At 38.7% G+C, this 27614-nt stretch overlaps 1 protein-coding gene across 4 annotated transcripts in view; it reads left to right on the top strand.

Annotated features, from left to right (window-relative positions):
* Window positions 1-27614, top strand: part of NEBL (nebulette) — a 273379-nt gene that overhangs the window by 180575 nt on the left and 65190 nt on the right. The window contains exons 5-10 of one of the 4 annotated variants that reach the window (XM_074157124.1): window positions 5231-5341; window positions 13121-13222; window positions 14793-14894; window positions 22209-22316; window positions 23878-23971; window positions 27325-27440. The exons of the other annotated variants lie outside the window; for them this stretch is intronic. Coding sequence (XP_074013225.1) covers window positions 5231-5341; window positions 13121-13222; window positions 14793-14894; window positions 22209-22316; window positions 23878-23971; window positions 27325-27440 — 633 coding nt within the window. The remainder of the gene's footprint in view (window positions 1-5230; window positions 5342-13120; window positions 13223-14792; window positions 14895-22208; window positions 22317-23877; window positions 23972-27324; window positions 27441-27614) is intronic. 4 annotated transcript variants of the gene reach the window in all.

Raw genomic sequence — 27614 nt, 5'->3', positions numbered from 1 at the left:
TGGATTCATTCCAAATGAATACATTCTACATTAGTTTACCCAAATGAGTTTAATTAACATCAGTGATGTGGCAGAAAAGATAAATAACTGAGACTAAAAATGGAACCATTTGATTCACCAAAAAAACCCCACCCTTTTAAGGAAAAGACTGACATTTTCATTTGATATTTTTGGAGGGATTTCTTCAGTCATCCAACAGTCATAAAGAAACAAATATGCATATAGCATGAGTTATATTTTAGCAGAAACTTTTCCTGTAAAATTCATACCATCCTCTTAGGAATAGATGCATTATAAATCATAATCTATCATAAAACTGAAAGATACGCTGACACATTTTCCCAACTTGTGGTTACTGTTGCAGTGGACCTGAATTTAATGCTACTTTGAGAGAGATCCTAGGGGATTTTCTAGTGGAAAATCTTCTCTACAGTGTTCAAATCTAATCCATATTGTGCCTATCACTGCGGTACCTAAGTAGTAGCTAATACAAGGATTTCAGATTTCAACTGGGTCAGGATATGGCAGAGAGGATTTCTGCTGCATCTTTTTAGCTGAGATTTTTAATTTCCAGGTCATCACTTCAGCAAGAGGAGACCAAGGGTATGCCATAGCAGAGAGAACAGCACCAGCCGGCCATTGTGCCAACTCTTCTGCCACAAGGCTGTTGCATGTATGCAACTACAGTCTGTTTCTCAGTTAGAGTAAGTTGATTTTAAATAGATGCTGATTTCCTGAGAGGTGGAAAATACAAGTACGTGTCTTCCTCCCCATACATTAGAAGAATGTGCATCACATTAGAAGATGTGTGCACCTTTGACTCCCTTTTCATGCTTCTGGGATGCAAGGCCAGGCTTGACAGCTTTTGAAGGCAGATCGAGCAGGTGCTTTCTCGCTCTGTGATGGCATGTTCTTGGCAGGATCCGTAGCCTCATCTGCCAAGCAGGTGTGTCGGGTCTAGGGGATGACGGTGTGGAAGAAAGCAAGCTATTGACTCTTCCCGTTACTGCTGGCTGGCACAGGACTGCTGAGGCTGGTATGCCTCTGCCGGGTGACTTCCTTACACAGCTGTGTCCTCAGCAAATGGTGCCTCCCATGATTTGATGTTTAATACTGAAATGGTGCTGCTGCACTGCTGCTGACCAGCCCCTCTGTTTTCAGCCTACCTAGATGTAGCCCAATTTATTAATTTTATCCACTGTTTCAGATCACACTCATGCTTTAGGAAGTTGGAGGCAACTAGGGGAAATTTCCTTTTTCTCACAAGAAATTATTACAAGAAATTATTCCCCGCCTACCATTGCCCTCCACTGTCCTCTCCAGAGACGGGCTGCCATAGCACCATCTATCACTTTTGCACGCTCTAGCTGACACGGCAATTGTCCTTGACTTCCGCAGAGCCAGGACTTTGTTCCGCAGGTTCCAGCCATACAATGTCGGCACTGACAGGATCTTGCCATAATGGAGAGTTCAACACCCTGACAGTTGTGGTTCTCCTCCTGTGGAGCTTTCTCCCTGTATTGGCTCTATAGATTTATGCTCAATTCCCTCTTCAAAATACACAGGAAAGACTAAATCAAGACTGCCTTTGGGGGCTTTTGCATAAAGCCCACATTTGCTCTTCTGTGTTTTATACAGAAGTGGCACGAAGGTGGAAATAAATACCCATAGAGAAGGAAATCCGTCTGAAATTTTGACAAAAAATCATGGCGTTATTGATGGAAAAAAAAATGCTTCAGGAGAATGAAAACAAAGATTCGTAGCCCCACATACTTGGGTGGCTTTTATCAATTTCATTTTTTCCTCTATGCAGAAAATTTGACTGTTGCCTTCTAAATAGCTTGAGGCTGAGCAACCACATTTTCCTCCCTCTGTCTCTTTTGTCGTAGCTATCCCCGGGGTAAACTAGAGAGAGCAGAAGTCCCAGTCCCCAGTGCGTAACGTCAGCCTCCTTGCCAGCCTCCGAAGCTCTCACCAGTTTCCCTGTTCTCTGCAATGACAAAGTTGATGAGAGCAGTCTGGGCAGGGAGCCCTCATTTTGATTTTCCTGAGAGGAAATGGACATTTTCTGGAAAAATTGCAATTTTCCTGTGGAAAATATTTCTGAAGGAAAATTTCTGATTATTGCTAGCTTTGTGCCAAGTCTCTTTCTTGTCTTGAAGTATACTTGAAGACCAGTATACTCAGTTCTTCCTTACGCAGAACATTTTTTTAATAAGGTGTCACAAGCAATGATAAAGGTATTTAAAATTGCTTGAGGGGGAAACAATGTTGAAAAAAAAGTATGTTTCATCACTTTTTTCATCACTTTATTTCTGCCATAAGAAGAGATTGCAGTGTTTTTCTTCTTATCTGAAAGGAATAATCTAAAGCAAACTGAAGGCAGTTTAATTTTCTCCTTTGCACAGGGCAATATCTCAAATAGTAACTATATGTCAATGCTCAACAGTATTTTCTTTTTGTTTTTAAAGGTGATGAGCCAAGTGAATCTTAAGCAATATTTTTAACTTCCAAAGAGAGTTTCAGAGTTTTTCTTACTTGTTGGCAGAATCCTCCTTTTATTTTCATATGTATTTTTTTACTATGATAAAGTTATTTTTTGGTTTACTGCATTATTCACAATTATATTACACATGATCAGACTGTTTTGTGTAATTCTTCATGGCTTTTTATAGTATCAAATCTCATGTTCAAGACTACTTCTTTTTTATGGTAGCAGGTGTTAGTCTCCTGGACTTCTCTGGTATTGTTTTACACAAATACATTGGATAATCTTATTCTCTATCTAGAGATTAAAATGGTATTCTTTGTGTTCTTGAACATTTCCTCCTACAAAATCCTACATTGTGGATTTTAAGTTCGCAGCTCAACTTACTGACTATAAAGGGAGATATAAAAATAAAAATTTAATAGTGTTTAAAGTATTCCAAACCAGAGGGTCAGTCAGAGTTAAGTTAAAAGAGCACAAAGCCTTCCTTAATGCAGCTTCTTATTGACACACTGGTGTACAAGAGAGATAAGAAAAATAAAAAATGAGTACTTACAAATTAGTTCAATCTGAAGTCATACGTACTTAAATAATTGCCTTGTATTTCTGGAGTTAATAAATGGTGCCACTACACAGTAGAGGTTATGTCAGTGACCTGTAATACCTGATCTCTCTGTAGACTAGTTTCGTATATAGATTTGAGAAAGAAAATTCAGTTTAGCTAAAGCTTGAAAATTAACATGAAATGAGAAATAAATGTACATGCGCTAACATGTGAAATAATGATTCTAAGAATATTGGTGAAATAATAATATTTTTTTCATGCTTCCGTGGAACTGGTTTACAGATCTGAGAATAGTTTTGCCCTAAACTGTCCAAAACTAAAAGTTATTGAACTCCTCCTAGCCTGTGGTGGCTTCAAGGTTACTTAAGTCAGTTAATAAGAATAATTTAAAAGATAGGAAGAACACAGCCATCAAATATCAAGTCAAATATTCCTACATTAAGCTAAAGAAACAGTCATTTTTTACAATTGGACACTCAATTGTAATTTTTGTTCTTTTTCTCATGTTGGGAGTTGATGTGCTTTTGTTTTTTGATATCTTGGTTACATAGCCCATGTGCCAAAAGAAAAATATGGATGCTGAACCAGCAAAGTGGCAATGTAATAAAATAACTGTAAATTAGTAGATTTTGGAAGTAATGGTACGGGTCTGCTTTTCAGAACGGTATTAAGTGGTGAACGTCTTAAAAGTGACAATCTGAAGCCGAAGTAGCAAGAGTTTGTAAGGCATATGTTTATATAGTAATTACACTTTTGCAGGGAATCATTTGTTAGTGATGCTTCAGTCTTGTTAAAGATTATTTGCTTTGCCAGTTGCAAGATGTAATCAGTATAGGGAGGTTATAGACCGTTTTTTGTTTCAATTTAATTTGTGTTTGTTTCCCCAGAGGCCTGATCATGTTGGATTTACACTGTATAAGGAGATGACACATTTTAGGTTTCCTAATTTGATACTTTCATTCATATAGGAGCAGTGCTACTATAAAACCCCACCATCTTTTTGTCTAAATCTCTCAACCTATATATCATTTTGTAATCTGAGATAGTCAGGGCAGATACTAATATATTGCCTTGGGCACCCTGATCTGTGACTCAGATGCAATCTTGCTGCCTTAAACACAAATAGATACAACATTTTCTCACAGTTCTAGTATCCTGTCCTAAAAGAGTTTGAATCACCATAGTCAAGAGTTCCCATCACAAAACTTTCGCAGTATTCTTTTATTGCTATCAAGGGTTTTAGTTTCAAATCCTTCTCCTCCTGGTCAGCTTTCAATCTCATTTAGTATTTGCTGTTTTCTTAGGGATTATTTTAATGCTTGCTTCTGCAAGCTATTAGTAAATGAATTCACTTGATGCTTGCTGCTTCTCTAGGCATCAAAACCTGGTGAATTTTCTTAATGTAAGCCTAAAAGCTTCTGACAAGGATAAGTGCAAGATCAGCTTTTCAGGCAGTTTTAGTATGTGAGTGTGTGTATATGTAAGTATAACACAGTACAGTGAAAGCTGGATGAATGCCCAACACTGAGCTCAGTTTCTATTATAAAAATAAATTTGTTTATAAACTCACAATCCAATTCCATTTTCCTTTCTGTGGTGACAATTGAATGTAAATATTATTTCTCTTTGTGAACCTGGAGGCTAGTCAAAATGTGTATTGTGCTAGTAATTTCCTTATAGTGGAATAAATAGATGTTTGGGCTATGAGTATTTCATGGAAGCCTGTTTATTTATGAGGAATGTACAAAATCTTAGCTTTTTTTTTTTTTCTCTGAAAACAGGGAAAAAAAAAACCCCAAACCCACAAGGAAATATTTATTTAGCTGATAGATTCAAGTGTGTTTTGAGCAAAAGAACTTTCCCTTATGCTTTTCCCTGGACTGCCTTCGCACTGTGTTGATTTTCTGTTTCTGTGTATTTCTTTTTCTTCCTTCTGTCTACTCATACCTCTGCTGCAATAACAGACTCGGAGAAACCTCTCTGCTGACTGTGCCTCATATGTCTCTGTTTTGGGTAGAAGCTGCTCTTGTTTCAGGGTTCTGGTTCCATTAAGGAGCTTAATTATTTATTACATTTCTTCCTGAATACAGGCACACTATGACGCTAGGCTTAACCCAGCTCATATAATAATACCTGCTCTGCCGAGGTCACAGAAGTATAATGTTGCTCTTTTTCAGGTTCTCTACAAACAAAAACATGATGCTGAGAAAGGAACTTCAGATTATGCACATATGAAGGAGCCTCCAGATGTTAAGCATGCCATGGAAGTCAATAAATATCAGAGTGATGTAAGTACTTCCCCATCTGAAATGAGTTCACTTGTTTGGGGTAGAAACATCTATTATAGCTAACTGAAATGAATTGGGCATGGAATATTTTCCTATTTCATTAGTTGGTATTTTTTTACATTATTTGCTCTGAGTAATATGGGACACGATGTGTGTTTAAAATATGCTATGAGTAATGGTATGTGACTTTTATTCTAAACTGCAGCGGAAAGCAGTTCTTATTGTTTATTAGTGGGAATTGTTATTAAGTGCAATCAGTTTGTAACGAAATTACAAAGACAGGTTCTCTGAATTCGTTTGTACCTACTTGTACTTTAAAAGCATATAAAGCTCTTTGTTTACATGAACACAGAATGGCTTCAGTGTCTTAGACTGTCAACATTTGGGTAGTTCTTCAAGGGTTTTGTGTAGGGAGGGTGGCTGTTTCTGCCTTGCTCTTCACTCTTTTATGCTTATGAATAACTTTGTTCCCGCCTCTTGAATACGTATGAAATGAGTTCTAAAGAACAATTTATGACTTATTTTACATATTTTGAGCCATAAAGTTCAATTTGATACCTGGCACTAGTTTATGCCATTGACCAGAGTATTTGTTCTTGTAGTCTTACTTGAATAATTTACAAATAAATCATAGTATTTAACAATATTTTTAAAGGTTAGTTTGGGGTTTTTTTTGTTGGTTTTTTACAGCTGCTTGTTAACTTCTTGAAGTTCTTTAGGTTTTCACAATATAAAAAGCCTAATAATAGTATTTACATTTTTTTATTAGTTTCATTTGATTTCATGGTTAAGCTAGCTTATACTAGCTCAATGCACCATTGCTAGGGGTGGAAATGCTACCAAGATTAGCGTCTTGAATTATACCAATGCAACTCTGAAGAAAAATGTCTTAGACTTTGTAAAAGCTTGCTTATGAGAAAAGTAAATTTTTGGAGAAGACTGGCTAAAATAGTGAGGTCATTTTAAGGGTACACAAAAACAATTAGAGCAGCTGGCATGTAAAAACCTTTAAAGTTAGGATACGTTTCCATTTTTCTTAGGCAAGCAAGTCAAGTCAGGTAGGTATGTGATTTTAGAACTCTCATTTCTCTGTTAAACGGGATATTTGATTGCTGCTAATAATATAGAAAATGAAGCTTGGGTGTTCATTTTGAATTAACTTAAATTTACCCTGTCTTCCCTACTGACAGTGTAACAAACACTCTTAGGTTATATAGGCTGAAAGCTAAATGTCAATGTTAGATGTATGTCCGTGTGTGCAGAATCTTGACAGCTGGCCGCTGATTAAAAGGCTGCTGGAAAACTTCAGGGAAGCATTATGTTTGAAGAATAACTTTTTCTTCTGCTGGGAAGTACCTGCCTTGGAACTCCCAGAGGTAATTTGCAACCTGCCTTGATTACAGAATTCCCTCTTCCTGTCAAATTCCGTCCATCTCAGCTGCTGGAAGCGTAAGGATGTCAGATTGGCGGAGGGTAGGACCTGGGAACATGAACTTCACTCCCCATAAGAAAGAGGTTTTTTTACCCAGCAGTAGGAGTGATGGTGGACAACTAGGGAAGGAAGTAATGTTGGGAAGAGAGATGCGAATCCCTCTCGGAGAAGGTGGTGGGACCAGGAGGAATATGAGACGAGTTTTTGAATCAAATTCATCATGGTCTGAGGATTAGTATGCTAGCGAAAAACCCATTCCCTTCTACAGCTGTACATCACCTGCTAACTGAATTAAGGAGTGCAGGGTACAGATGTGAGAGTAAATGAAATTCAGTTGTTTCATCTTCTTTCACCCTTAAAGCAAGCAAAAAAAAAGGAAATGAAAGCAAACATTGGAGAGAAGTATGTTTTGATAAATGAGAACTTTTAACAGCATGTTAAAAATAATGAAAAAATATGAAGGAAATTATTTTCAGCCTGAGCAAACTTAAAAAAAATCAAACAAACCCTCCAACATAAAACTCAAACCAGTTAGTTTCATCTGTTTAAGAACAGTTTCTTTCTGGTTGCTCATGGGGAGCTGCAGTGCAATGGGGATATATCTTTATCACACATAAAGGAGCAAGCTATGTAAGTCCAGTTATTGTTCAGTGGAGTTATACAGCTCCCGTGGGTAATTGTTTGGGCACCATGGTGAATAGCTGCGGATTTCTTATTTTGTAAGCACAGGTTTAATTAAGAGCCGTGTGAGTTTTCATCTTTGAGTCAAAGTGTGGAATAGCGAGCATCCCAAACGTGGAGCATTTGTCTTTCTGAAATATTTCAGGCTATTAGGAGAATCACAGCTTTGAAAGTGCAAGGGAAAAGGAGGGAAACTACTGGGGGAATAGAAGGACAAAGCTCTTTTATCCACCACTCAGTACGGTATACCTATGGGAGCAGAATGCGTGTTTACCTACAATGCTCTGCCAACTCAATTCAACCTTTACATGCAGGGTTTGCATCTAATAGGATTAGGATGTGTTTAAGACTATTTACTCAACCTTAAAATAAGGCTGACATTTATACTCAACTCTGTGAAATGTGCAATTTCTTTTAAAAATTAAGACTGTATTCAACTTACAATACATTTGTGCTGACATTTTGAAACTGTCATGTGCTATAGGCCCTCACACCACTTTGAATACCATTAACATGCTGTATAAGCGTGGGCTGAAGCTACATAATAGGGAAATACTGTAAAATTTCCTGAACAATGTGATCACGTATAAGAAAAACATTTTTCTCTTGTTCATACTCAGACTGAAGAAAATTGTTCTCAAAAGAACAAAAGTGACTTTTTTAATGATAGGGAATTTAACTTGAAAAATAATTTAAATACTACATAATGCTTGAATGAACACATGGTTATCCAAACCAGAGTACTTTTCTCTATAAATCATGTTTGTATTTTGTGAAGTGAATGTTAATGTTGTGACTTTGGCACACAAAGGCATTTGGAGAAAAGTGAAGTAGGAACCATCAGCCTACTTTATGCCTGTCATTTAGCTAATGTCATTTAGCTGTCATTTAGTTCATCTACAGGTTTCCAAACTTGGGACCAAAATTAGGTGGTGGCCCCTAGAAAACCGTAAGGTCACAAAATGGTGGTTTTCCCTATGTGTAGCTGAGGATCAAATGGATGGAAGAACGTAACTGAACAATGAAATGACATGACAGTTAAGTTTCTAAAGCAAAGCAAACAGTTGCCACATTGTGCGTGGGTGGAAGCTGCACATGGCATTTGATGAAGGTACTCAAAGCTGTGGATCACAGTTTCATCTGTTCCATTACCTGGTCCATCACTGGGCATTATGAATAGCAAAATAGGGTTAAGTATTTGTACAGCAATTTATATGTTCTGCTTGGTTAAAGTTATTGATTCTCCTCACAGCATTACATTGTATGAAATAAGGAAGTAGTGTTCTGATTTTACAAATAAGAAAACTACAATAGACTCATCTATGGACATTTAAAAGGCAGTTGCAGAAATGAGGTTGGAGCTCTGGTATCTTTTCTCTTATGCTTATGTAGAAAACAATATTGCTTTAAAAAATGTTAGTTGACAGTTGGGCAAACCTTTGATGTATATGCATTCTCTTTGCAGTCCATATGATGTCAGTAGTGGTAATTTATAATGTTTCATGGATCATCTAAATTTGAATATTTAAGATGTCTATATTGTCTTAGGAGTAAGCTTTTTTTTTCATGTGCAGGATATTGTGCAGTCACAATCCATACACAAAAATTTACATTCTTTCTGGTACGACCAAATCAACAGCTCTTAAACTTGATGTGCTTAAACACCACCAATAACATACCAAAATGTCGATGTTTGTTTTGATGCAGATCGTATTAAAGTCAAGCTTCTCCCGGCTTGCTGTTCAGCATCTGCATTAGAAAAATCACCTTTCACTGACTAACTTTCTGCTGACAGTGGTTGTCAACAGCAGGTCCCCCTGGACCACTTCCAACTGGTGCTGAAAATGATGTGTTTACTCCTGATGTAATTGGGACCAATCAATTTTCAAGCCCATTACTGGAAAGGATGACTGCATCAATCTGTAATGGGCCAGAAATGTGTTTGTCTCTCCTACACGAGCCGGGAAACCGTTTTCAACACCATTTGAGTGGGGATCAGAAAAGCTCTTGCCAATGATGATTGTCACCAGCTAGTCATTTTCTTGGTGCTGATGGACCCCAAAGTGCAGATGAGAGAAAAGGGGGCAGAGACACAGCTGACAGGCCATTAGTTAGTGGACTTGCAGCTCTTAGATAACACTAAGCAGGGGTGAACACTAAGAGACAGATTCTCTTGCAGATAGGTGTGCCCAGCTCCTTGCTGACTTCTGTGTGTGCATTTCAAGAGGGCAAAATGTGTTCATAGCTGCTTGTGCATATTTTAATAATTACCTATAGTTATCGAATTGGCATAGAGGAGAAGACAAAAGACTGCAAGGAAGGTCTGAGTCCTTTAAGCCTAGGTGTGCTTGGGTCACCATGTAGCAGAGGTTTCTGTTGTTGATTGACAACTGGAGATGTTTTGCAGTCTTGTTAGAAATCTGATTACTTTGCAGCATTGTAGTGCATTCCAGTGCACTGGCACCATCATGAAAGGTGAAGCATCTTCAGGACCCTCAGTTGGAGTAAATGGACCGGCATGTTTGTCCTCAGGGGACCTTATGCCTTTTTATAAGAGCTAGAGGTTTGGCCCTGTTACAATTAGTCTACCAATTATGAGCAAGCCCTGAATATTTTCCATGCTTTGCAAAAACTGCTGGCAATTCAGAGTATGTAATCACATTTGGGATTGAAGATGAGAAATGTCTTTTATTCAGATTATCAATGTTTTTTTGAAATATTCAACAATGGAGCTACTTCTTACTGTAATTTCAAGTTGGGGTAGAAATATGCTTTAAATTTAGTTAGTATTTGTAATTGACTATTTGCAACTTCAAAACTAGAGATGGTACAATTTTTTCCCCTTTTTGTTCCAGCTTCTTTCTCACTCGCATTTCTCACTGGTCTGCTGTAACTCTCCATTTAGGTCTTTCACTGCTGGTGTTGTCAGTATCTCGGTTACTTTTTCCTATGCAAAGGCCAGTTTGTGCAGATGTTCCGTAGACCTGTGGTCCTCATAAAAATGAGTAATTCCTGAGCCTTTGGTGATGGTTTTTGGTCCAGTCTGAGAAACCTTTTGAAGTGAAGATTGAGTAAAGACACTCAGTAATGCCTGGAGGTTCCAGTCAGGGTTGGAGCCTCTTGGTAAGGGTCTGAACGAGCTTAGGAGAAAAGATGTCCCCTTCCCTAGGTGCTTCTGCTGTTTCCTTTCTTTTGTTGCTTGGCCAGGCTTCGTTTTCTCTTCTCCCCTCTTGTAGGCTTCTCTACTTTCCATCTTCTTGGTGCCTATTGGTGCACACACTAACCTGGTTGCCTTGCCCTGTCTACATCTGTTCCCTGCTCTCTCGGAATAGCTCTGGTTTTACTGTTTTAACATAGCACTAGAAACAAAAAGCAACAACAGAAAAAATATATGTATTTCACTAGATGGAACAGAATAGCAGCTGTGTAATAGAGGCCAGCACACTGTCCCAGTGGGAAAGGGTCAGCATCCAGGGATTGAGGTTATTCAGGAAATGGGAAACATATTTTTTCTTTCTTTGGCCTACCTCTGACAAACTACTGTTCTGCTGCATAACATTTTTATTCTCACCGGAGTATGACAAGCTGCAGAATGGAGCAAATATATATTGCAGACATTTGTAAAATGCTAGATGACTTTCCCTCAGACATAAGTAATAGGTATACTGGTTTAGGTGCAGGAAGAATAATAATTCACTCAGGGAAAGCTATAGCAATTGGCCTTGCATCTAATATAATTGAAAATGGTGAAATATAAAGGACTGTCACTGTCTTATCCCCACCCCCCCCCGCCCTACCCCCTCCCGCCCTTTCTCTCTGAAATTAACCACAATCCATTATTTCATGTACTATATGATCATGTCATTTGGGAGCAATAAGTGACCACATTTCCTCAACTTTATCACCACTATTCTTGATTCTCTGTTGTTAAATTCACTCCATTCCTAATTTCTATTTTGAGCACATATGCTGGCCTTTAATTTGCAATTTACATGGATGATAGGGCGCTATTCAGAAACCTGTTTCTGCTGCCTTTGTGGTTTTCACCTCACCTCATGTGGTCATTAGGATGAACAGCATATAATTAACTAAATTCATGTAAAGCCCTGAATTGCAAATGCTTGTCTGTACAACTAGTTTCTTAAAAAAATAGAGGAAATCCAAACCTAACCAAAACAAAACTTCAGTGGTTTTAACGAACTGTAAGAAACAGTTTCTGTTTTCTTGGTAGGTGATACTTTGGGGCTGTATTCATCCAACCTATTTATTTATTTATTTTATCAGTGATTACACTTGTGTGTCACTCCTTGTAGGTTAAAAATTATAAGATCTATTTGTGGGCAAGCAGCCAACAATGAAGCCTATTTAGCTTGTCTACTTAGCTGAAGCCATATGGGCACAAAATTACTTTCCTGTTGCCTGTAAAATATTTGCCAAAAAAGTAAAATTTTTTTTCTTTTCTTTTTACAGTAAAATTTCTACAAATTATATATTATTTGTTGGGTACTGCAGTTTACGAGTTTGTTGCATTGTACCCAAAGTAAAACTTTACATTGGAAATAGGAGCTAGATGTGGAGGTCATAAGTGAAGCTTCAAGCTGAGGACTTTCTTGATGGTGAAATACGATCTTGAGAGGTTGGTTAACTTTGTTAAACAACAGAAGAAGATCTAAAAGACTGTCCAGTAAAGCAGGAATTATTCCAATACTTTCTATTTCCTGTAGACTTTGTTTTCTAACTTTTGCCTGAAACTTCAGTTTCTCAGACACTTTTAAATACCAGGGATGATTTTCTTAATAATTCAGAATAATTCAGTATGACAGCTCTTAGAAATTGGCTTAGATTGGCACATGTACAAGGGAGAGGAAAAAGTCTACAGACCCTGGAGAGGGAGAAGAAGGATAACTTGTGGTCTCCGCGTTCTGTAACGTCCCTGAGGTCTATGCTGTTTCTGTGATTGGTTTGCTGAATGGAGAATGTTTGGACTCTCCTACCCTGTGGTTTACCTTCAGGCCAAAGTTTTCTGAGGCCATTCATTATAGTAGCGGCTTTTGCATAAACCAAAAGATTCAGTCTTGTACTCCACATGCTGGAACACTCAGCCTTCTTGTTCCCGTGATTGTGCAAAGGAGCAGACAAGTGAAGTTGTGGGGAGTGGGGGATGCTGGGGTGGAGTCATGTCATTGAATTACATACCAGCTACACGGCTGCCTATTACTGAGAAAGATGTTCACCGTGGAGAATGACAGTCTGTTCAGTGTAGCTGTAATCTGCTAGGCTGCGGTGCTCAGTATCATAGGGGAGGTAATTTATATTAAGAAAGAGTACAGCATAGAAAAAATGCTGTACTCTTGGAAATCCTCTAAAATGTAACGATAAAACCCAATATTTGGGTCTTTGCAGTGCTTTCAATTTCTTCTATGCTTCTAAGCAAAACCATTTTTTATTTTAATATTGTATTTTATGCTTTTGAATTTCTTCCTTATCCTGTTAACCTGTGTGTGGGTCTTACTAAATAATGCCTGTCAAGCAGGACTGTGTTGCAATAAATTAGGCAGAGTTCTGTTGAATGTGATGGCTGAGTTGATAGGTCATTCAAAGATTATTTATAAACTTTAAAAGTTTTTGTTTGTTTGTTTTAAACAAAACTGTTTTTTGTTTGACAGGTATCCTATAAGAAGGATGTGCAAGATACTCATAGATACACTGAAGTGCTGAACAGGCCAGACATAAAGATAGCAACTGAGTTAACAAAGATAATAAGTGATGTATGTTCTCCTGTTACTCTATCTGTATTTTTTAGACATGTTATTTTATTTATTCCAATTTCAGTCAGATTGAGAATTTCAGCAGCATTCTAAACGTCATGAGCAGAAAACTTGCAACCCCAAATCTGATATGGAGGTTTGATTAAAAAAAAGACCAAAACCCAACAAAATAAAACTCCTTGCCTGGTACGTTACAAAGTTATGGGTTTCTCCTATTTTGATGTACGAACCTTTGCAATTATTGGTCATTGATCTAAAGACAACGTCAAGCTTACTAAAGTTGGTTTTGTTTCAGCTTTATTCGTGATAACCGTTCTCAAAATAAGTCATATGCTCGTATGCTATACTACACTTCAGAAGACATACCAAGTCTTTTTTCACCTCAGCACAAGGGACACTCGCATCCCAGGACTCTCCTTCCTCCTTCCATCTCAGCCATCAGCAACAGGGAAATGCAATTCCCCACTGTCCTTCTGGGAGCTGTGCAAACACACCGCCTCTTGCGTGGGGGCTCTCCTCCCCGAACTCCCCTCTCAAATTCTTTTCCCTCTGACGGTGACATCTGCTAACGGATAGGTCAAGGAGCAGTTTGAGAAGCAGTGATGTGTGATGCGGTTTAATATTTTATTGTAGATAACTCAAACAATGTGTATATTAAAAGCCCTGAGCCAAGATTTTAATTAACTGCTGATAGTTTCATGTGAGACTGACGAAGCACCTATGGAGGGACAGTTTTAAGAGACCTGAGATTCACCTTTTGAATATTCAGGATTTTCTGAAAACCAAGAACTTCTACTAAGTCTTATGTTCAACACCCAATTTACTAATTGCTGTTCAAGCCGCCTTGAGTTAGAATGGCTTTGGGACTTTTATTTCTCTCAGTCTGTTGTTATGACGTGTCCTTGCTGATTCACAGCGCCTGAGTAATGCAATATGCCTATTTTAGGCAATGGGTAATTTTGTGAATATCGCAAAGCGCCTATTGTCGATTCATCTGTGCTGATTCCTAATGCACTGTGGAAAAAAATTGCAGCAATTTGCATGGGAGGCAGTTCAGCTGGAAAGATCACATAACACCGGCCCTATGGGACTAATTCCGCTCTGTTACACCAATGCAACCTCACTGACATCCAGCAAGATTGCAGTGGTAAAACTGAGAGTGGAATTTGACTTAAATTTCAAAAAAGCTGCCCCTCAGCCTAGTTTTTCTTCAAGACTAGTTTCAGCTGCTACAAATAATCTTGTGTAAACTGTAGACCCTGTCGTAAGAAATGCTGAGCCACTGTAACTCCTTCTGCCGTGATTGGGAGAACAATATTTCTCAGGCTTAAGCTATGCATTTGGTTAAAGTTGAATTTTGTGAATGCTGTGCATTATGTTTTACAATAAGTAAATATTATGTGTTGTTAAGGAGCTGAAGCCTGAAAAGGGCTTTTTTTCAGAAAGGCTCTGAAAGTAGTGTCAATGCAGATCACTAAATGAGACTTTTCTACTAGCTTTAATGCTTGAAGTTATCTTGATAAAACAAAAGCAAACAATTTAATAGTGATTCATAATCATTTTTCTTAAGGCTGCATACAAGAAAGGAAGGGGAGAGATGAATAAGGAGCCTGCTGTGCTTGGAAGACCAGATTTTGAACATGCTAAAGGAGTTTCTAAACTGTTAAGCCAAGTAAGATTCTCTGTGATTTTACAATGACTTCATTCAGATATCTTGTTCCTAGTAATGCAAGAAAATACTTAGATTTTTAGATTATTATCTCTAATTGCATGAATTGCATTATGTTCTCAAACGCTTTTCATACAGTATTGCAATGACTTGTGAATTTAAGATTCTTAGGAAATAGAATATACATTTTTATGTAAAAATACAATTAACTTTGTTACAACTCTTCTTTTGTGGAGATGGTGTATATTTACACAGATTACCTAGGATTTCTAAAATATTGACTGTATGTAATATAAAGGCAAATTTTGCTACTTGTTCAGTTTGAGTGGAACCTTACTCTGTGATTAATTCCACTGAAGTAACCGAGGTCTTTTGTGTAACTACTTGCTAATGTGAGTAATGGGATCTGAATTTGGCCTGACATGCTAACAGCCTGCCTTCCCATCCCCGGAAAGGGAACCTTTTATGCACTACTTTCTGTTACATGTTAACCTTAAAAAAAAAAAAAAAAAAAGAAAAAAAAGGAGAAAAATGGAAGGATTACTTTATTCCATAAATAAAAAGATAGCTGAGAACAAAATATTCCCTCTTTTCCTCTTGTGAGTCTTCCACTCATAAGATCTACTCATAAGACCCTACTACAGATCAGCCTGACATCATGAGAAAGGATTTTTGACTGCTGACCTGTTTGGTTTTTTTCCTGTTTTTCTGTTTTTCTGGAGTAGTTCTTTAACAGTGCCTTGCATAATCCTTGCTAGTAATCCTGTCAGGCTACACTTAGAACTTTTGTAAACCTAGGAACAAATTCTGCCTGTCTGTCTTCCCAGAACTAGGGAAAAAACCCAAGTGTAGTGGGGTGTACACTATGACAGTTTGAAAATCAGTGTTGTGTAGCAAATGCTTGTGATTTGGCTGGACAGCAAACGTCTTCCCCAGAACTAGGACAAAATGAGAATAATGTGGCGTAAAGGGCAAGCTGCAAAACAGTGCAGTGTCTGCTTGCCAAGGCTGAGCTCCTTTTGCTGTCACCAAACGCTGTCCTTAGATACCTGCTACGTGAGTTCCTGTTTCACACTAAACCATCATTCACTTTGAAGCATTAATACTACACAAAGGGAAAAAGAGGAAAATAGATGTTTTTTATTGCTTTATTAATGATATGTTCAGAATCAAAATTAGTTTGTGTTTTCCAAATAGATTTCTTTCTTCCGTTTTTCAGTGGATCATGTGCTCACTCCTCTGTTGATGGGCAAGTCTGCTAAGAGATAGATTCTTCTGTGTTTAGCGTTGTGCAGGCTTGGAAGTCAACCCGTGCTTTCTAGGAAGAGCTAGTGCTATGCTACCGTCGCTTAGAGGAAAAGGAGCTGTCTGTCATTTAGCAAGCATCTTTAGCGGGTTTTAAAAGGGTTCATATCTAAATTTAGTGTGTGATATCCTTTATTTCTACTCGGTGGCTGTCTACACACTCCTTGCAGCCTATTTCAGAATCTAGTGGGCTTGCAGCTGCCTGTCATCATAAACGGGACCACAGCGGCTCCCTTTCCGATATCCCTCTCCGTCTCACTAGGCCTGGTAGCCCTGAGGTTGTGGCCAACAATCGCAACAATCAAAAAAATACCAGCTGGATCATGGGGTCCTGCAGGCTGGTGCTGAGCCAGCTGCACCACAGGCTTCATCAATGCACTTTTTATCTCATTTTTATTAGATGTGTTTTTCCTCTTGGACAATGCATGCTGCATCTGCAAAAGCTTTATAATAGAGTCTCTTCACTGCCAGGAGCTGGAGTGACAGCAGTTCCAGTTCAGATCCTTCTGCAGAAGAGGCGATTTGGTGTGAAATTTTAAATTCTTTAGAGAGCCCCAAATAGTGCAGAAGGTATGGCAGGAAGAGAGGGGCGGTTGACAGCTTATTTGCAAAGAAGACCCTTAGTAAACCTTGGTAGTCCAAACTCTGCAGCCACTGGGCCTGGATGCAGGTTTTGGGATCCTTCCTTCTCTTGTCCTCTCCTCATTGTACATTATTGTGGCTGCTTGTGTGTACCCTTGTGGCCAAGAAGGCCAATGGCATCCTGGGGTGCATCAGGAAGAGTGTGACCAGCAGGTCGAGGGAGGTCATCCTCTCCCTCTGCTCTGCCCTGGTGAAGCCCCATCTGGAGCACTGTGTCCTGTTATGGGCTCCCCAGTTCAAGAAGGACAGGCAAGTGCTGGAGAGGGTACAGCAGAGAGCTACAAAGATGATGAGGGGCCTGGAGCATCTCCCTTATGAGGAAAGGCTGAGGGACTTGGGTCTTTTTAGTCTGGAGAAGAGAAGGCTGAGGGGGGATCTGATCAATGCTTATAAATACTTAAAGGGAGGGTGTCAAGAGGATGGGGCTGGTCTTTTTTCAGTGGTGCCCAGGGATAGGACAAGAGGAAATGGGCACAAACTTGAACATAAGAAGTTCCACCTAAACATGAGGAGGAACTTCTTTGAGGGTGGCAGAGCCCTGGAACAGGCTGCCCAGGGAGGTGGTGGAGTATCCTTCTCTGGAGACATTCAAAACCCGCCTGGACAAGTTCCTGTGCAACTTGCTTTGGCAGGGGGGGTTGGACTAGATGATCCCCAGAGGTTCCTTCCAACCCCATGTTATTCTGTGATTCTGTGTGTGTGATACATGTACTTGTAGAAAGGGATGCCTGGCACTGCACTGCCAGCCCTCTGCGTAGAGCAGCACGGAGGCGTAAATACCAGGCAGCTTTCAGCAGTGGGGAGGCACACTCAGCAGTTCCCCCACCTCCTCTGAAGGAAAGGCAGTGGTGGCCATGAGTTGTCTAACATTTTTATATATATTATTTGAATCATCATAACACTTAGACATGCTGGTCATAAATCAAGAGCCCAGCAAAATGAAGATGACCCCTGTGTCCAAAGAGCAGGGTGGTGGGGCAGGATGAGGAATGCACCTGTGCTGCAGGAGAGGAAGAGCCCTAAATGTGGGTCAGTCATGTCAGTCCTCTTCATGCAAGGATCGTGAAGCAGGCTTGTAACAATTACAAGATTTAAAAAATAGTAAAGTTAATGATCTCTTTATTGTCTCCAGACTTTCTGGCTTCTAGAGTTGCCATTTGTTTCTCAGCAAATGGGAGCGTTATAAACTTTTTGTGCTGAAAGTTGATAATCTCCCTTAATAGCATGAATCTGTAAGCTGCGACATGCAGAGAAATATTAGTTATTTGACCCTCACAGTAAATTTGCAAAGTTGACAATTCTGATGGATGTAACGGGAAGAGAAGATGATAACATGTTTTAATGTGGTGCATATGGCTGGTAATTTAGGGAGTATAGAGAACAGGAGCAAGAAGAGGTCAAGCAGTGTGGGTGTAACAAAGGGAGAAAGCAATCAAGACAAGCAGGAAGACAAACAAAGTGAAGAAAATAGTGTTAATGTTTGACTACAAATTCTACAAAATCAGTGGACTCTCACTCTTTCCTTTTTTTCCTTTTTTTTTTCTTTTATTATTTAACAAAGCTTTTGACAACAGCAGCAGCAAAAATAACAGCTCCCAGGACTAGTATATTTACCCACAGCATGCAGTAACCCCTTTCTGTTGATTTTAAACCAAATTTAAAACAGAAACTTTGTTAGCCCTTGTGAAAATATGAAGCTTGTCAATTTGCTGAATGTACATTGTATAATTTGGGTTATTTTTTGTATTTTTTATAAAAACAAGCCCTTGTTTAGGTCTTCTTTATGTCTCCTAATGCATTTTATTAGCTTTTTCAGAACTGCTGATATGAAGCATTTCCCTGATGGTATTCAGTAATTGGTTTTATGATGAATAATTTTGGATATTTGTATTTTATGCTGGATGTGATGCTTATTGTTTCAGGGATAAAATATTTAGAGGTAGAGTGTTTTTTAAACTTTACCTTCTCTGAGATTATCACTAACAACACAAAGAGCCTAGGATTTTCTCAGACTTTCTTTCCTTTAAACTCTGCTAGTGCTTTTAGCAACCAATATTTTAATTTAGCTCTTTGTTTATGTTCCATTTCCTTCAATGTCTGTGTGCTCTGACAGGTTTTTCATTTTTTTTAATATACTTTCATATGGTCATGAGGAAATGCTTTAGCTGCAAGTGTCTGCTTCATCCTGAGATCTCAGTGGTTGAATGATTCAATTTTTGTAGTTTCTTTGTAAATCTGAACAGTGGGTGATGTCATCCACTTCTGAAACTGAACACTCCCTGTGTGAACAGCTTTGAACTACAGATTTGATTTAGGAATGTTGCTGCAAAGCTTCAAAAGACACTGCTCTGTCCAGCTGCAATTCTGACTTTTATAGGTTTTGTGCAAGGCCAATGAGAAGTTTGTTTACCCTGGCCTTATTTAATTCCAGTTTGGTTTTCAGAGATGTTGTTGTGTTAAAAGCCTGCAAAGTCTGCTTTTTCTTTAGCAACAATTAGAGAGCAGCTTACATGCATTTCTTTTAAATTAACCCCCACTACATACTCTCTAAAAAAATAAACAAAGTTAAGACTTTAATTAAGATGTTAAATAAGTAGCCATCATTTTAAACCCTCATTAAAGCAAAGCTTTTGGTTAATGATGAAATTTGTAGATAAGCTTCCACTAACAACTGTCATTTCTACTCCTGCTTTTTGTTTGCTCCTCCACCATGTTTTAACATTGCTACGGCCTCCCCCCTTCAGATGTTTTAGAAAACACTGATGAAGTATTTTTCTTCCTTGTTTTTAATCAGAACCCTTTCTCTCAGGCTTATTTTTCCCCTTTAAACTGCATCCACAACTTTCTCCTGTTGAAAAGAAGGATAAATACCATGTGCGTTACTTCACAGTGACTCATCCATGGGCTTGCTCTTCTTTCCTCTCCCTCTCCCACCCCACGCTTTCTTTCAAAACGGAGAAGGAAACAGGAAAATACCGATAGAAGAGAAAGCGAATATGTGTGTAGCTTTCAGTGAGACGAATCCCCTACGACAAGTCAGAGTTAAATTACTGCTGGAAGTGCTCCTGAGATACTGCCTGGGCCATCTGATATTATTGTGCTGCTTCCATTTTGCCCCAGAGCGCCATGTGCGGTGGTTCTGAGATATCCCTCACTGTGATGGGAAAGTTTACAGTTGGATTGCTGGGCGGTCTCCTTAAATTTGGAACCCTTTCCATACATTTGCATCCAGACACACAGCCTGAGAAGACTGGGTTCACTGTCTCCCCCGCTTACCTTCAGTAGCAGCAATGTGGTCTGAAGTGACACTAATGGGGATTTATTACTGGAATCTCTACATTGAAATGTATTGCTAAAAAAAAAAATCTTCTAAAAAATGGCATGAAATGGCTGCAGCTGAAAGATGGCAAGATGGCAGTTGTGAGGATGGCACTGATTTTTTCACACTTAACAAGAATATCAAGGACCATGTCGTGCATTTGGTCTGCACCGTTTGGGGCCATTTGTTGGCTGGGCAGAAGACAGCCTGCAGTAGTTGGGTATTTAAACTCTTGTGCATGGTGTCGTTATGATGTGAGGTGATGCCCAAGGAGTAAAAGACAATTTTGCTTACCATGCTGACTTGATTGCTGGTTTCAGAGGCTTTTTAAATCACATATTCCAGCACTGCCTGATTTTTATTAGAAGGCAAGGTTTGGATACATCCTTTAAAGAGAAAAGCCCTCTGATTTATTCCTTCACTGCTCATACAGAATGTGGATTTGCCTTTGACAAAGGCAGTGTCTTTGTATTCAGATATATGCTTTTGCACTTGATCCAAAGCCAAGGCAAATATCAAACAATATGAACCATATGAATCTACCAGAAGGCAACAGATATTCTCTTCTAGAGTTAGTGTGAAAGATTATGAAGTTCAGATAAAGTTTCTCTTTAAAAGTGACAATGTTTTAGAATTTCCATCCTTTGAAAAATTAACGTAAGTGCTGGAATCATAATGTAGTTCTTGAACATATATTGTTAGTTTCTGTTTGGGTGGCTTAGTTTTGGTTTCTTGTTATGCTGATTAATGAAATATTGGGCATTGTGGCTAAACATAACAAGGTTGTGTAAGCTAAACCATGTTGAAAGCCTTCTGAAGCAAGGAAAAACTAAAGAGGAAAAAGAAAATTCTTCCCACAACTAAAGCTGAGAAAAAAAATAATTTTTGAAGGAGATTGTTTGAGGTGGTCTAACCACTTTATCAGACATTCATGTGGGAATAGAGAAAAAAGGAGTAAGGAAAAAGCTGTGTATTTATTTGGTGCAGAGCGTGGTAAATTATAATGGATGCTGCATAGGCTGAGATATCAGGTGTCTGACTAACATTCATGAAAGCAGCATAATTCAGACTGAACTTTATTCTCCTCCATTATGCCCAGCTGTTGGAAAGAAGCAAGGCATGTGTGCAAAGTCTCCAGATGTTTGATGATCATGTACAACAAGGGGGGCAAAGGAGGGAGATTTACTATTTGCTCGATTTCATTTTTGCAGATTCTGAATTCAGTTCTTCAGCATGTTTTATGGAATTTTTGTGGTTTATTTACTTTTAATGCCATGGCCTCAACATTTATGTGTTGCTCATTTCCTCTTTTGAACAAGAAGAAAAGAGAGTGAAAGTGGTGGCAGACAGTCTTTTAATTATGCTTTCTAACACTGTAATGAGGTGGGCATTGTCCTCAAGAATGGACTGTGCTACAGAGAAATTCCTGGGGTTCTCTTGGGAAATTTCTGGCAGAATTAAAAATAGACCTGGGGGACTCTGGGGACAGCCTAGCACAGTGTGAGTGACACATGGATCTGGAGGTGGGAAGACGGCTGAGTGGGAAGTTTGATTCTGTCTTCCCACTTTCAAGTGGCTGAAAAGTTTACAAGTGATTTATTTTACAAGTTTTACAGTATATTCATCTTATAATTTTTTTTTTTTTTTTGTTAAAAACATTTTTGATGTTAATTATGAATTGAATGATTCTGAGCAAGTAGATTAGTATTGCTGGTCAAACAGTTCTGGTTTATTTACTGGTTTATTACTCAGGTGATTCATATGGTTTTGTTTCTGTTTGCTTTTTATAAATCCTTCCGCACCAGTAATCACATATGACAATCTTAAAATTATTTTTCTTAATTTAGTAAAATTCAGATACATAAAAATTACTTTGAAACTAGCACAAGACCATCACAGGTGTGGTTAAACTGAGCTTCTTTAAACATCTTCGTTGTTTGAAGATTTATGGAGAAGGCAATTGCCTTTAATAAGCTCCTTTGTAGTCTGGATTCTCAATGCTTTCTTTAAGTGCTACATGTTAATATTAGATATGTTTGTTCTGGTGGAAGGTGAAATACAAAGAGCAGTTCAATAAGGAAATGAAGAGCCACCACTACAATCCTCTTGACAGTGCTTCCTTCAAGCAAGCACAGATTGCATCCACCTTGGCAAGTGATGTAAGTGCTTTGTATTTTACATACATTTACATCCTGAAAAACCTAACATTTGTTCTCAAGCAGAGTTCCTTTTTCCATCTTACAGATTACTCTGAGCAGCAGTCTCTGCTACATGGTGTGTCTGTACAGCAGGTACTGCCTGTTATCCATTTCTTCCTCTGGTTCTGACAAAGCCCTTCTCCGAGGGCCTGCAGAGTTTTTCAGAACCATTTTAGATGAGATTCATCTCGCTTAACTTTGTGAGTCAAAAGATATGGCTGCTTACTCTGAGCTGGTTGCCTCGTACTTGGTCCCTTTGTATTTGGGAAAGAAGTAAGCAGGTATAGAGTAATTCTCCTGACCTGTTGTAGATGCCTGTCTTTGGAGGGGCGAAGTGCTGGCATCTCTTTAGTGGATGTAGAAAGAGATTGTTGCATGAGCACATGAGATTTGGATGTCTGTATTTTAGACTTCATTCTGCTGGTTGATCTTCTGAATGGTATTCCAAAGTACAGCAGTGACCAGATTCTGCAATGGTCACCTGCTACTGGAGCCAGATTGGAGAAAATGTCTATATCAAGTGGTAATATTGTTGGGATGATATATTTAACAGCATGTCTAATGCTAAAAACGTGAGCTCCTTGGGGCTGTGAAGCCAGATAGCTAAGAGACAAGCCTTCATTCTGTAGTCTAGTGTTTCCAAAGTGTGGAGCACCACCCAATGGGAACACGAGAGGCCAGCTCTGGGAGGGGTCCAACAGAATATGTAACTGTTTCCAAAATCTAAGTGTTTCCTAAAAATTTCCTTGAAGTAATTATTATTATAAGAGATATGCAAATTGAGTATTGTTGATTTGAAGTCTGCCTATATCAGTCAAGAACATGATACTTATGTGGAATTGACTGAAGGTATTGGTTTAAAAGATTTGTCATCCAAGATAGGCGAGGTGGCTGGTCTTCCTTAAAGATGGGCACGCAGCTATCAGAAGTATGGCAAATCTTACTAGAGACTGATAGGAAGCTGTCTTCTGCCACTTCATGAAGTGATTATCTTTTGCCTTAGGTGATTATATTGCTTATCTTTTCTGAAAGCAATCTGCATTAAATCATAGAATCATAGAATTGTCTAGCAGCACTTCCCGTTAACTGTTGTATATACAACTTTTTTATTTGGACAGTTAGTGTAATTCCTGAATGAAGAGAAAAAGAAAAAGAATCAACAGTACTTAAAATGAGTAAGCTGGAGAAGATACTCTTGATTTACATTTTATGGTGAAAAAAAAGAAAAAAGAGAAACAATAGTGGTTCCTTTCTAGTCTGAAAGTGATACAAAGTGTGATTTTGTTGTAAGTGTCCTTTTTGAGCAAAAGTTTGAGTAGTTGCCAAATGTTTGCTCAGTAGAATGAATCCTTTATTGATTTTTCCTTTTCCTCCTAATAACAGTGAATGACCACCATCTAGTGGCTGGTAGAGAATGTTCAGGCAAACACGTAATGCTTTCTCTTTCTGGATGGCTGCACTGTACTATGAAGCTATTAATTTTTGTTAGTCTTTATTTACGTAACCTGAATTCTCTTTCCAGGTGAATTACAAGAAAGATTTGGAAAGTCTACATGATCCAGCCTCTGATCTACCAAACCTGCTATATTTAAACCATGCTTTAAATATCAGCAAAACGCATAGCGATGTAAGTTGCCTTTATAAGCATGATCTGAAAAATATATGTAGTAAGGAATGTAGTATGTATAGTCACTGTGGAATACATACATTTTTGGTACTTGCTTCATTGTCTCAAGTAGTAGACTGTAGTGTTGTAACCGTAGTGGTTGGGGGAGGTAGTGCTTTTAGGTAGAGCTATTTCAGTTAATAGAACAAATAATATACAGGGTAAGAATCACACGGACTTCTGATATGTGAGCATTTGTTCTTATATGTCTGAAACTTTGTATGTTTTTTCCTTTATTGATCTAAGGTACTTCTTTCCTTGCAAATCTCGATTTGTCTAAGATATTACTTTCATCTGCAAGTCTCTGTACAAAAGTGAGCATTATGCTAGTTTAATATTTGGACTTTTGCCATCAACAGCCACTCGAGTGCTAGCTTCATTAGAGTTTCTCTGTCTAAGCCTTTTTTTCCTCATCAATGTCTGAGGCTTACTATGCTGGATCTGGTAACAGGCACATATTCCATTCTGCCACGTAACAAGACATACCCCTTGATGGGGCTGGTGGTCTGACATAGGATAGTGATGGGTGTTGAAATAGGGAGGAAGAGGTAGGAAACCCCTGTCTTCTGTGCAATGCTGAAACTTCTCTCCCAGTCCAAGAGCACTTATGCTATATGCACAGTGCTTGTAGGCTGGTTAGCTGCATTTGTCATCTTTTCTCCAGAAACCACAGAATGGCCACAGAACAGCTGTGGAAAGGCATGAGTGGGTGGTTTTTTTCACGCTCAGTAGGAGGCGAGCTCTTCACACACAAAGGGTTAGCCCTAATGACCAGGAACATACTGGGTCATCTTCTGAGTCAAGCTATGGAGGCTTGTGTCTAAAATAATCAAAATAATCCAGCCTTCCTGTTTGTACTTGATTTTTGTGTTGCTCTTTCATAGAATCATGGAATGGTTTGGGTTGGAAGCAACGTTAAAGATCACCTAGTTCCAACCCCCCTGCCATGGGCAGGGACACCTCCCACGAGACCAGGTCGCTCAAAGCCCTGTCCAACCTGGCCTTGAACACTTCCAGGGATGAGGCATCCACAGCTTCCCTGGGCAACCTGTTCCAGTGTCTCACCACCGTCAGAGTGAAAAATTTCTTCCTGATACCTAGTTTAAATCTCCCCTCTTTCAGTATAAAAACATGAGCCCTTGTCCTGTTGCAACAAGTCCTGCTAAAATGTTTGTCATCATCATTCCTGTAGGCCCCCTTTAAGTACTGAAAGGCTGCAATAAAGTCTCCCTGGAGCCTTCTCTTCTCCAGGCTGAACAACCCCAACTCTCTCAGCATAGGAGAGGTGCTCTGGCCCTCTGATCATCTTTGCGTCCCTCCTCTGGACCCATTCCAACAGGTCCATGTCTTTTGTGTGTTGGGGGCCCTAGACCTGGACGCAGTACTCCAGGTGGGGGTCTCATGAGAGCGGAGCAGAGGGAGTGAATTCTTTGGTGAACTGAAACTTGCTTTTTATCTGTCTCACTTCGACATGTGAAGTTAACACTGGCTATCCTCTTTTGTATGGGTAATAAATGAGTTGATAGCTTTCACTTCTTGCATTCTTTGTGTGCATTTTGGCCTACCTAATTCTAGTTTCCTTCAGTGTAAGGTAAGATTGGTGTGTTTTTTTTTTTTTTTGCTGATTAAATGAACACCCTCAGAATGAACTCAATCGATTTGTCATCTTAGATCTAATGAGATAGAAACCTGGACTTTTCCTTAGGACAGCTCACTTCTTGCAAAATTTATTTCTTTCTATTGCCCAGGAAGGGTTGATTCATATTGTCTATGCCCTTTTCTGAGGACATAGACCATAAATACTAAGTCTCTGATTTTTTGTATTGTCCAGATGCTGGTGGATATTTTTTCTGGCTGCGAGCAGGAAGAAAAATGCTTTGTCGATCCCTAAGGTCTCCACTAGCTATTTGTTTTCTACAGAAATCCTGTTTTCAAAATCCTTCTCAGATTTGACCTTGCCATGTCATCTCTTTGATTTTAACATGGCTTACTGTCCTGCCTTTCTCCATACTTTTCCAATACCTTCTTTGTGTTCTCCTTGTCTTTCCACAGCTTGTACCAAATCTTTCTTGAAGTCTGCTTCCACTGTATGAAACAGTCTTCCTGACTGTGCCTTTAACCGGTTTCCAAAAACTGATTGCATGGTCAGTTTTTGGTTCTTTTTCCCCTCTGAAACGTTGAGCTTCTTGCTAATTTCCCAGTTTTGCTCTTTAACTGTAGTATACCTTTCTCCCTTGAACTTTATATGCTTCTCTTCATCTTTTGCATAACATAGCTCCACCTGCCCCAGTGTGATACCTTGTATGGTTAATTAAACTCATAAATTAATATGGTTGATTGAGCTGGTCTGCTGATTGACCTGGAGTGTAGAAGTGTGCGCAACATTATGAAACACATATACTATAATACCAATGCAAAGCTGTTACACAAATCGGCTTCCATGGGAATAAATTCCAGCAGTTAAGAGGAAAGCTTGATGGGCACGTTTGGACACATATAGACAGATTCTGACAGGTTGAACTCATCCTGTTTTCTTTATTTTGATGGGGAAGAATGCTCACAAGGTGAAACTTACCCCTCGTATGGTATACATGTAATTCTCTTTGGCATGAGCTACATTATTTAAAAATTTGATATACGTACAACGGCTTTGCACATTTTAAATCTGTTTCTAATGTAGAGACTTTGAGATACTAATGAACTACTGGCTAAAAAACCCAAAGGAACTTAGATGTGTTTCATTTTATGAAACAGGGTGAATAAATAGGACTTACGAAACGGATTCTGGTGTCTGTAGTTTAGTGTAGCAAAATGTTGTGTGATTTACCTCATTTAATTTTATAGACTTTTTTTTTTTTATTTTTTTTCCATTAGTTGAGGAGTGGAGTAAAAGTATGAAGTCTGTATCTGTAGATGGAGATAATTTTCGTTTCAACTACAGAAGTGATTTTGTTGTATGACATTTATAATTATTTCCACTAGGAGGCAAACCCAGACCATCATATGCATTCCTTTGCACTTCAAATGCAAATAGTAATGGTTATTTTGTAGCAAACATAAACATTTGATGTTGGGATGAGCAGGACAAGCATTTTCTCTAAGAATTTACAAAAGCTATTTTTGCATGATAACCTTTTATAATTTCATCACAGGTTGTAAACTCAAATTTAGCAGTAGAACTTCCGAGTTGAGAGGCCTAAAATATAGTTTCTTTTATGCTGTTTCTCCCATAGTTATTTTAAATGGTATTTAAATTGCAAAACCTTCTAAATTTTGTTTGTGAAAACATTCTTGGATTTTTTTTTTTGTTTCTGTATGAATATAAGAAATCATTTAAGCAAAGCAAGGGCTTCTATCATTTCACCCCAGATACAGCTGAACAAATTCATCACAAAGGAAATGCAGTGCTTCAAAGTCAAGTATACACAAGCATAAATACATCTTGCAAAGTGAAAAATGCAGAATTCTAACAGTGATTAAATCAGGCACAAAAGTGCATGACAAATTAAAGTGATGTAGAGCGCATCTTCACTCAGAAGCATCCCATGAGGAGAGAGGAGAGTGTTTTTGCAGGACCTGAACCAGGCAGAGGC

Source organism: Numenius arquata, chromosome 12 (genome assembly GCF_964106895.1).
Source record: "Numenius arquata chromosome 12, bNumArq3.hap1.1, whole genome shotgun sequence".
NCBI classification, from domain to species: domain Eukaryota; kingdom Metazoa; phylum Chordata; class Aves; order Charadriiformes; family Scolopacidae; genus Numenius; species Numenius arquata.
This window is presented reverse-complemented; position numbering and strand designations above follow the sequence as displayed.